Genomic DNA, 10,927 nt, shown 5'->3' with positions numbered 1-10,927 from the left:
GATAGCATGTCTTCAGTCTGATTTGCGCAATAGAATAGATGGTGATTCCTAGTATCATTGTCTCATTACTTATGTTATAAAGCAGATGTATTCCAACCTATTAGTACTGATGCATACATATAAAAATATGCATGATCGCAAGACCACTATCATAAATATTTTCTTAATAAAGTATGATCCTTTTTGTTCATGTTAATTATCTTAAAAAAACTTTATTAGAGAAACTTGACATAAGGTTTTGATCCTGGCACCGCCACTGGCTCTAGGAATCTGACGGCTCAATGACTCGTCGTCGTGTGATTGCCCGCACGGCTATGTAAGCCTGCTCAGCATCTGTAATGGGTATTAAGCCTGCTCTGCATCTGTAAAGGGTATTGAATTGTCATTTGAGCCTTGAGCTAAAACATAAACATATATCTGATAGCAATATAACAGTGCGCTAATTTCAGGGATTTAGAGGACAAGGTTCTCTACAGACTTGGAGTAAGGTTTTTTCAGACCTTTCCCTTTCCAAATGCCCTGTCTGCCCACGAGAAACAAGATCTGATTAACGATCGTGCCATAACCTTGACTTCCGGTGGTTCAGAGAGTACAGAAGTTTCCGAAGTTGCCGGTTTGGCCCCGGGTTAGGAGGTACCACTGCTGGGCAAATGAAGCGATCTAAATTCTTACGAAGAACAGCACCAACATCCAGGTAAAAAATAAAAAATAGCAATGCTGATGCATATGAGGACATCAATTCTGGCCATAAAAAAGGTAAATAAAAACACGGAATGTTACAGCGATTCACAGCTGCCATTCTAATCGGCAATGTTACAGCGATACAAGGCCTAGACTGCAAACATTTTACACACATAGGATCTACAATCTAGGCACTAATCTAAGCTAAATTCAGAGTTACAATGACCGCAAGAGTCAACATGGCCATCCGCGCGAAGGCAAAAAACACTGTCACAGACGGAAGCGGCAGGTTTTGCTGGAGCTCATTCCTGAGACTGGAGTCTTGGCTGACACGTCATTCGTCCACCTAAAATGGTAGAAAGTCAGCGAAACATGTACATGCCCGAGGTTGCAAATAAAGCAATCCCATTGCTTCACCATAATATCCTCCCAAGAACAAAATTCAAAAAAATGGAATGAAAGAGCTAAAATTTATTTTCCTTACATAACATGCCAACATTCATTGTAAACATGGGTAAAACGAAGAATCTTTGTAAATCACAACTTTAATGACCGCCAATTACATTATATGGCAGCATTTTTCATACAGAACATCAAATCAGGTATTCAAGTGGTTATATTCACATCAGCATTTTGCAAAGAAAGCAATTAGCTTACCACGTGAATACTTCACAAGTTCCAAACTAAGGTACGGTCACAAACAGTAAAGAAACATAGGTTTATTGCTCACCTGCAGTCAACTTTTCCAAGAACGCTCTTGAGCAGCTTGAATTCCCTACATGAAGTCACCAAGATAAATTATGTCAACTCATGTTCTTAACCAATGCAAAGATATTGTGAGGTCTAAATAATGCAATATATTACCTGCTGAATCCTACTGGGATCAATCGTGCCAGTTGCCTGTAACTGATTATAATTCAAATCCTGTAGAAGTTTTTGAAATTTCAAACTTCAGATATCATAATTTAGACTCGGCTTTAGTAACAACAAGGCAAACGATGGGAGACTGCAACGATGCCATACATTGTTATTATAAAGTGCTGTGAGGATAATGCAATGCACCAGAGCAGTATTTATATAAATATAAAACCTCTTACAGCTAAAAAAATGGGCACCTGCTGTTTCATCTGCATTTGGTTATGTCCTTGCTGTGACTGGGGATGGTGTTGCATAGATTGCATAGGCGGAATAGTTTGAGCCTGAGGAGGTGACTGAAGTTGCTGCGCAACAAGCTTTTGTTGGTGCTGTTGAAGTAAAATAAGTTTCTGGTGCTGCTGCTGCTGCTCATACAGTATATATTCTTCAGGCTTCTCCCACTGCAACATAATAGCTCATAAGAATCAAATTCCCAATATTTTAATTTCAAGATGATATGTGATGAAGTATTCACCTTACTCTCTCGAGTTATGCTATTGTAGTAATATTTAAAACCTTCCGGTGAGGTATGTTCGGTCCAATTGCAAGTTAAAGAAACTGCAGGCGAATTGACCTGCTGTGGAATTGCATTTATTTTTGTCGTCATCATGGCAGCCGGAGCACCAGGGGTATTAGATTGCACCGGCTGTCCCTGCAAACCCAAACTGAAACAGTGAATAACAGTACACAAAAACTTTGAACTTGTGTCAAATGTAAATGCATAATACAACACAGACCAGAGAACATAAATTATGGCAAGGAAAGGAAGCCAAAACAGAAGGAATTGTGCAGAGTGATTAAGAAAAACACTTTCTCATGGTAATAGAGGAATTACCTGTTGCTTAGGAACTTGCGTATGTGGCTGCTGATTTAAGTTAGGTTGCTGCTGGTGCTGCTGCTGCTGCTGCAGTAGCTGCAGCTGTTGCTGAAGCTGAAAAATCGTCTGCTGTGAAGATTGATAACTGGACTGTATAGCTGCCTGCTGCTGTTGGAGTAGCAACTGTGGTGCTTGTGACAGCATCTGCTGGACAGGCTGCTGCAGCATTTGCGGTGTTACATTCGAAGGAAGTTGCTGTTGTCCAGGAACAGCTTGCATGGGATTGGACTGTACAGCTGAAGGCGCCTGTAGAGCGCCTGCAGAAGCATTTTGCTGCGTCAACGGTTGTGACACAGGGAGCTGGCCAGGTAATTGCATAGTTGGTATATTCTGGCCAAAAGAACCAGGCCCCAAGGATTGTGAGGCATGAAGCTGCCCTTGCTGAGCATTCTGCAACTGTACAGGGAAATTCTGCGGTGGGCCAGTTGGCTTTTGCAAGGGCGAGATCTGTGGCCCACCTAGATGATGCCCTTGTGACAAGGAAGGATTTATGCCCTACAAAGTAAAAGGCGTCAAGACCATTGACGACCAGGCGCGGGAAACAAAAGATCGAAGTCAATTCACAAACATCAGAAGTCCTAATATGCCAGTACCATATGAGATGATGTCGGCACAGCTGTCTGACTTGACAAAGAACCATTCCCATGAAACATCTGAGGCCGAAAAGTAACCTGCAATGATCAAAGGTAAGTAGACTATGAAAAAGTAACACTAGTAAAGGCTTAGCTTGTACCATACATTATCTGCTGCTGATGTAACAGGGCCGCCCATCAGGCCCATAGAATTGTCAGACCCAAAGTTATTAAACTGATGAGGTGCCATTGAGCTTGGGCTTGAAGGGCGCCAACTGTCAGGAGGCATGTGTCGACCTATTTGCTCATCAAGATTGGCAGTCGGCCTAAGTACAAAAAAATAATTACCAGTGAGTAGAATGGTTTAGAACTAGCAATAGGAGTATGCTTAGTATAACAGGCTATACTTGAGCGTCAGACAAAGAGAAAACATGAACTGAAACTTCTATAGCATCAAACTATTTGTTATCCAAAGTATTACATTGTATCTATCCATACATATCATTAATTCATGCAATTCTTTTTTGAATTTGCTGAAAATATATATATTGTTTGTTTAATGCTTTTGGCAATTGGGAAGTATAACTATCCTCTAAGTGTGGTTTCGGTAATAATGAAAATTACTGTGGACAAACAGTTTTGTTATGTTGTGTATGAGGTTTTCACAGGTGATGCATGAAGGATATTGGATGGATTTTCCAGGATGAATGTCATCAAATAAAGATATGCATCAAGATTAACAAGTTCAAGAGGGGGGACAACTTGTGTCAAGAAAAAACATAGGGATGAACTTCAAAGGATCAAAGATACAATCATACAAGTGAACCAAATATGATGAAGGTCAGGTTCAAGAGAAGATCGAGTAATGACCAAGACGATGTTCATAGTGAAACTCAAGGATGGCCATGATTAGACCTAATCATACCCAGGGCAGGCCCAAGCCCGGCCTGAAGCATGCGAACAAATCCACCAAAGTCCGCTAGTGTATAAATTGTGGAACGTGAGGTGAGGGAAGAGTTGGTGCATTGGGTGTGCATTGCAATTGCCTTTGTTGCATCAATTTGAGCTATCGGCGTTGATCATGTTCAAGCCAAAGTCCGAGAGATTGGTACTCTTGATGGCCACCCCTTCTAGACGGGTTGGCCGGTTGGCTATTTTTTTCGAAAAATTGACAAGATATCTATTAGCAGAGGAGAAGAAAATAACCAGTACAGGCCGAAGCCAAAAGGAAAGAAAAATTACACTGGGCTTTGCTTAGGTAAAAGAGAGGTTCTTGTGATTTCTTCAAGAAGTTGTGACAACGCCAGAGCGCTTTTTTGAGGTGGTTGTGGAGCACCATCTGAGAAAAGAGCAGGTCATGGTGATCGAGGAGATGTCGGGTTGTCCTCAAGAGGATTAGACTTGACAGATAACCCACTCTTGATAACGAGTCAGTGAGCACCTCAACAGGCACGTGGGATATCAGTAGATATCCAAACTAAGGACCAGACATCATTTCAGTCAGTTGTCCCATTTACATTATAGCACTTCATAAGTGCGCTACTCTGGTGATATATCTTATGTAGTATTTGTATATTACTTGCTAATCAACATAGTACATAGGATTGCAAACCTCCCTTACATATAGGGTGCTGGTACATTAGTTGAACCTGGCATATTTACGATTGGTGTTTGTAAAAAAAATCCAACCACGTTCAATTCCACAGAGATTTAGATTAAGCCCAATCTGTATTTGTTTCAAATTCTACCAATCAATTCTTCTGCCGTATATAAATTGAATAGCTCAAAAAAGAGGAAAAAGAACCTGATAACTAGTGCTGCATCAGATCGAGAACTGACACCAGGACCTCCGAATGCAGGGCCACCCCTAACCAAACAAGATAAATCAGAGAGCAGTGATGGGGATGATAGCACTTGTCTAACGTAGTACCATGCTACCATGCCACTAAACTAGTGCAGAGTTAGAATATAAGCAAAAAAATCATGCTCTTAACCACCTTGATTCTCCAGGTCTAGGCCTCTTCGGATCAGCAAATCGAACTATTAATGGTTGCTCGCACCCCTAACAGCATAACAGATACAGTAAGCATTCTGAGGCAAAAGCAGAACTACTAATCAGCCTGGCAAAAATAGTTACCCTCATTATGTAAGTCCCACTAAGAGAATTCATGGCTGCAAGTGCAGGTTCTTTTGATGAGAATTTAACAAAACCACAGCCTGCAAGTTGTTACACATGTCATGACATAAGTTGGAACAGAAGTGCATAGAAGAAATGAAGTGAGAAAATGAATCTAACAAACCTCGGCTCTGCCTCATGCCATCTTTCATAATGTAAACATCTTCCACATGACCAAAAGGAGCAAAAATCTATAAAGAAGAATATAGAACACGGATATAATTTAATATGCAGTTGCTAAATTATCAATGGTTACAGATAGATGACAAGTTTCTCCAAGCACAATATTCTTACAAACAAAGAAAACTACTGAGCAAGTCCCTTACCTCTTCAATCTCCTTTGCAGTTGCTTGCTTATTCAGTGATGCAACAAACAATTTGTGCTCAATAGACCCTAGCAAATCAGTTGAGGAAAACAATTAATCATCCAATAAGTACATCAAAAAATATCTGAATAATTACAGGTCAAGCATAACTTAGTTCTCATGATATTTTTATTTTGCCGAACTCAGAATAATAAAAATTAAGGTTCTTAGAAGTGCAGTACTATTTGTTACAATAGGACAAATCTGTGGATGTTGAACAAGTGAAGAAAACAGGAACATGAGAAGACTGCTGTAAGAAAAAGGCATGTAAATGTATTAAGGCATATCATTATATCAATTTTCCAGTGCCGATCAAAGGTAACTATGTTAAGAATTCACAGCAAACAAACTCAGTACCCAGTGATACTTTGGAGAGAATAATTGCGAGGCAATGACAAAGCATAAACAACCCGCGAAAAACAAAGCATAAACTGGCCAGTGATAGGCAAGCTAAAAAGGTAACAGAGGTACTTGAAGTATTACCATGACGCTCCTTTTCACCATCAGCATATCTAACCTGAACAGGGCCCATCGCCTGATAGAACAGACGCATATAGTCAATAATTCACAGACAAAAGATTCACATTAAACAGATGGCTAACAAAAAACAAAAGTTACCCCAGGAATAGTGCACTGGTTATGCAGAGCTCTGATGGCTCTCTCAGCCTCTTCAGAAGTAGCATATTTAACAAAACAACAGCCTGCAAATGCAAGCATATGGAATTTCATCACAAGGCATTGAAATTTTCTGTGTAGTTCAACTTCATATAATGTACATGCAATACAAAACATAGTGGAGTTGGCGAAGTGAAGGAAACAAGGAGGTAAGTTCCAAACAGGTAATAAAGTTCAATGATATATTGATCAAGAAAAAACAACTTCCACCACTTCCTCCAATATCCAGGGGCATATAAGTCAATAAACAAAACAACCATCAAAATCCTCAATAGGAAAAAGAATAGAATGGCGTGCAGACATGTCAAATTATCAATTGGGCTGCACTCTGCAACACCAAGCACAATTTCAAGTGTAGCTAATATATGAGACATGAAATAAAAATTTTACAATGCTCCAGCTGACTGCAAGTTCCACTAGAAATTCAGTGGAGACAAACTGGATCCCACAATGAAACATTACAGTCATCACCAGAGTACAAGAACAAAACGCAAAGCAAATTATTTGCACTACAAGAGACATGTAGGTTTCGCATAAAGCACCATGTATAACCAACCACCACTCCACCCTAATTACAATATTTTATGCACAGAAATTGTGCATCATCGTGTAGACAGGTCCATCAACGATAGAAAGACCCTGTCACAACAGAGAGCCTCAAATATAGCACTACATGCTGAACACTAATAGTATGGTTGCCCCAAAGATATGCTGCAGTGCGCTGAGCAGACTAGTGTACTCATAACAGCCACACTCAAGGTCTCAACGAAATCATACATGATAAACAAAAGGCATCAACAGTATCATATAGATCAGGCTGCATCATTTCGCTCATCCATATACAACTCCAACAGCTCAACTGTTGATCTAACCCGTATATGCACATATGACGAGTTAAAACGGTCTAGAACTGAGATTCAGCTCCAATTAAGAGCACATGCTTCACCAATCATTTCCAAGAAATCACAATGACCACAGGTCAAGTGCAAGGGCTTTCACATAGGCCATAGCATTCATCTCATCTGCATGGCTGATATAGAATGCAACAGTTACATGCAGCATGAATCTGTGAGTCCAACAGTATGGGTTGGAAGACTCCACGTGAATTACATATACATAAATTACGCCAGGGAGATCTCAATAACACACGCAACGAAGATAACTTTTTGGTATGTCAATGTCAGCATCATGCAATGGTACAGAAGAAAAATAACCAAGATAGTAAGAACAAGAATGCCAGAACCATCAAAAGAGATGTCACACTTAAGTGGTATCAGAAATAATACCAACAGTGCCATCAACTCGAGCGTACAGGGCAAAAATCACACCATTAAATCCTACCAGAACAAGTCGATCATACAGCAGTTAACGTTCCTATGGATATAATGTGTTTCATAATTCAAATAGGTGTGAAGTGCCACAATCACAGTCGCCGAGCCCAGCAACGCCATTCTTTTGAATATATGATCCCTACTGAGTGGATCGAGAATTTATCATTGTCACACACAAACATCCAAAACTGCTTTGAGACACAGCGTCGCCAATCAAATAACCTGAACTCATGAGATACGTTTTGTTCAGAGCAACCAAGCGTTTGGCATCACTCACATGGCGACCATGTATAGTTGAACTGAACAACAGTGTAATATTGTCCATCAAAGCACAGTTCCAGATTAAACATGCAACCATCATATCCCACATAAAACGAATAATATCACATCAATTTAGATCACTCAACTCAGAACAACACCACACAGCATCATCCAACCCCAGGCAACCACATTAAGAGATTCAACCAGGGATTCCATACAGTGCAACTCATGATAAGAAGTGTATAAAAGAAATCTGAAACCATGGAAGGGAAAGAATGAAAAGTTAATCTTAATTCATTAGGAGGTCCTCTGGCCTTTTGCATCGCATTCAAAACAAATAGATGCAACAGTAACACATCACCATAGTTATTTCTGGTCATACTACATTGAACATGGCAACAAGCACAAGATTGCTATGACCTGAACAAAGTTGTTTGTCCAAATCTGCTACCTTATGTAGCAGCAGGGTGGAGCCTAGTTAGATTACAGTAACCAGCCAAGAGTTAGCTGCTTCCTTTCTTGCCTTCTATTAACCCAGACGAAGAAACAGAACGGAAGCGCAGGAAACAAAATTCAACAACCGCCAAATCTAACTGAGAGAAGACGCAACCTTGTTGCTCCTAATACTCTCAGAACCTGAAAAGAAAGCGATACTGGTATATTGATAATATAAGAAAAATATACTTATGGCTCACCTTGTTGTTCACCAGTTTTCCTATCCCTGATCAAAGCAACTTCAAGAACATCTCCATGATCCTCGAATAAAGGTCGAACCTGAAAACAGTAGAGTGGACTTTCACAAACAAACAAATACAACATATTTGTTGATTCTCAGAAGGAAAAAAAAGCACACACAACAAGAGAACAAATACTGATCAAAAGGATGCCAACAAGAAAAGAAAGAAAAATATATGAACTGCTGAGCTACTTTAATTTTCAACTTTGTGAGCTTGTAACTGAGAAGATGCAACTTTGTAAAAAACATGAGTTATGCAGATAAGATAGCTAAATTTTACGCTAGCTCTCTTTAAAATGTAGATTTTCTTAACACAGAAAATGCCCTTTTACCACCTAGCTAACTTATAGGACTTCCAATTTATATAAACATTGGCATGGTTTCATGAATAGCAATAAGCCATGATAAAAAAACGAAGTTAATGTACAAAAAAGCATCCTTCCAAGTTCTGAGATTATGTAAAGTAGACGTACTAACAAATCTGCAGGTACAAATTGGCAGATACTAAGTATGGAAGTTGTACTCACATCATCTTCATTTGCTGTTCTTGGAACTGATCCAACAAAAAGTTTAACATAACCACTTTTGTTATCATGATCTGCAGGAAGTTTTCCACATGAATATCAATTAACTAGCTCATGAAAGGGTGCAAAACAAACTCAACTATTTCTCCACTAAAGCTCAATGCGATAAAACAGTACAGTCAGCTAACAAACATAAGTTCTACAGACATTGATTACTGGTTGAATAAAAACTGGATGGGTTCAAATTGGTACATGAACTGCTTACTAGGAGGGAAAACATATCATTCAGCTCAACGGTTATGACTGAAGGTCAACATCTGGATAAAAAAAATATGACCTAGCTGAAGCTTCCTATTACAATAACTTATCTGAAGCTTCATCACAAGATAGGCTCGTAGGCCATACCATTATATGATTTAACCACAATAAAATTTGCCACCCCCACCCCACCCCCCGCGTCCCCTGAGAATGGGGGGGGGGGGGGGGGGGGACCACCAGCCATTGAGACAACCTGGACAAATCATCAAACCCTAGTAAAGTGGGGCAAAGAATGTAATCCCCCGTCTATCATGGCAAACTACAGCATGTACATCTAAAACCAGTATAAGCTCATCCTTCATGCAAAAAGGTGGGTGGTCTTGCCAACATGGTATACATGCTAGCACCATACATGGTGGCCCGGTTTGTCACATCCCAACATTGACTGTTCAGCTACGGCAAGTTAACAACAATTGATTGAATTTGGTGTAAAATCTTCCAGTGGTCACGGAAGAACAACTTCAAAACCTACTCCTCAGCGGACCAAAAGCCCAAAACCTTTTCCCGTGCGTACACAAGCTAAAATTCCACATCTAGAGGCAGCACAGCACAGCAAAACCTAGAAAACACCAAAGCGCAGAAGCCAAGACTCTGGACCAAACCTGAGTAGTCTCCACGGCCTCCGCCGCCGCTGCCACCGCCTCCGTAGCGGCTCCTCGCTCCACCGGCCGTCTCACCAAAGTCGCCGCCGCCTCTGTACCCTCCAGTTCCACCACCGCCAACAACGTATTCAGACGGCGCACGGTACGGATGGAACCTCCCGCCTCCGCCTCCGCCTCCGCCGCCGTCGCTGCTCCCGCCGCGGGAGGAGCGGTGGGGCGGGGGGCTACCCCCGCCGCCGCCGGACCAGCGTGAGGGTCCGCGTGCGAATCTGCCGTCCGCGCCGCTGCGAGCGCCGCCCGCGGGGCCGGAGGGGTCGCCGGAGCGGTCGCTGCCGCGGTGCATGTGGTGGGCAGAAGGTGGCTAGGGTTTTGACGCGGCTCGCGAGCACGAGAGGGGGCAGGCGAAGGCGAAGAGAGAGGCCGTATGGAATTTCAACTCCGCCTCGTCAAGTGCCAATGGCCGTGAGGATCAGATTGGATCCGATGGGCGACCGACGGCAGTCTGCCCCGGCGTACCCGTTTCGTTTCTATCAACGGACAACGTAATTTCGGGGCATCTTTCCCAACTCAATAGGGCTATTTATATAGAGCTGATTTATATATCAACCTATGGAAACTACCATCTCAAAAGAAAAAAACTATGGAAACTACGTAGATGGATTTTTTTTTAGGGGAAATGGAAACTAGATGATGCATATGCGTCGCCGTGGAAATCATATTACCATAAACTACCATTTCATAATTAATCGTGATCCTTCTCTTCAAAAAATGATACGCTTCATAATTACAATTACAGCAACATCATCCAATCATCTAAAAAATGATACTCTTCATAATTAACGTGACTAGAAGAACGCCCGTGCGTCGCAACGAGGCCACATTAACTTTAAAAGT

General features: G+C 41.3%; 1 protein-coding gene across 1 annotated transcript; it reads right to left on the bottom strand.

Annotated features, from left to right (window-relative positions):
* Window positions 1-695: 695 nt before the first annotated feature.
* On the bottom strand, window positions 696-10,573 carry LOC125508875 (flowering time control protein FCA-like). The gene is made up of 18 exons (XM_048673671.2): window positions 10,034-10,573; window positions 9,117-9,187; window positions 8,549-8,627; window positions 6,205-6,287; window positions 6,070-6,121; window positions 5,548-5,615; window positions 5,346-5,412; window positions 5,183-5,262; window positions 5,043-5,107; window positions 4,850-4,912; window positions 3,212-3,371; window positions 3,067-3,144; window positions 2,432-2,968; window positions 2,072-2,248; window positions 1,797-1,997; window positions 1,546-1,605; window positions 1,412-1,456; window positions 696-1,027 (listed from the first exon to the last, which is right to left on the bottom strand). Exons 1-17 carry the CDS (start codon window positions 10,374-10,376, stop codon window positions 1,418-1,420), a joined length of 2,223 nt encoding a protein of 740 aa, XP_048529628.2. The 5' UTR covers window positions 10,377-10,573; the 3' UTR covers window positions 696-1,027; window positions 1,412-1,417.
* Window positions 10,574-10,927: the final 354 nt, after the last annotated feature.

Source organism: Triticum urartu, chromosome 5A (assembly GCF_056163025.1).
Source record: "Triticum urartu cultivar PI428250 chromosome 5A, HENAU_Tu73, whole genome shotgun sequence".
NCBI classification, from domain to species: Eukaryota; Viridiplantae; Streptophyta; class Magnoliopsida; order Poales; family Poaceae; genus Triticum; species Triticum urartu.
This window is presented reverse-complemented; position numbering and strand designations above follow the sequence as displayed.

Coding starts and splice junctions, on each gene's coding strand:
- LOC125508875 (XM_048673671.2), bottom strand. CDS start 10,376: ATGCACCGCGGCAGCGACCGCTCCGGCGACCCCTCCGGCCCCGCGGGC. Junction 5,616..6,069: donor TGGTGAAAAGGAGCGTCATG/GTAATACTTCAA, acceptor CTGATTTGCTAG/GGTCTATTGAGCACAAATTG. Junction 1,457..1,545: donor ATCCCAGTAGGATTCAGCAG/GTAATATATTGC, acceptor GACTTCATGTAG/GGAATTCAAGCTGCTCAAGA.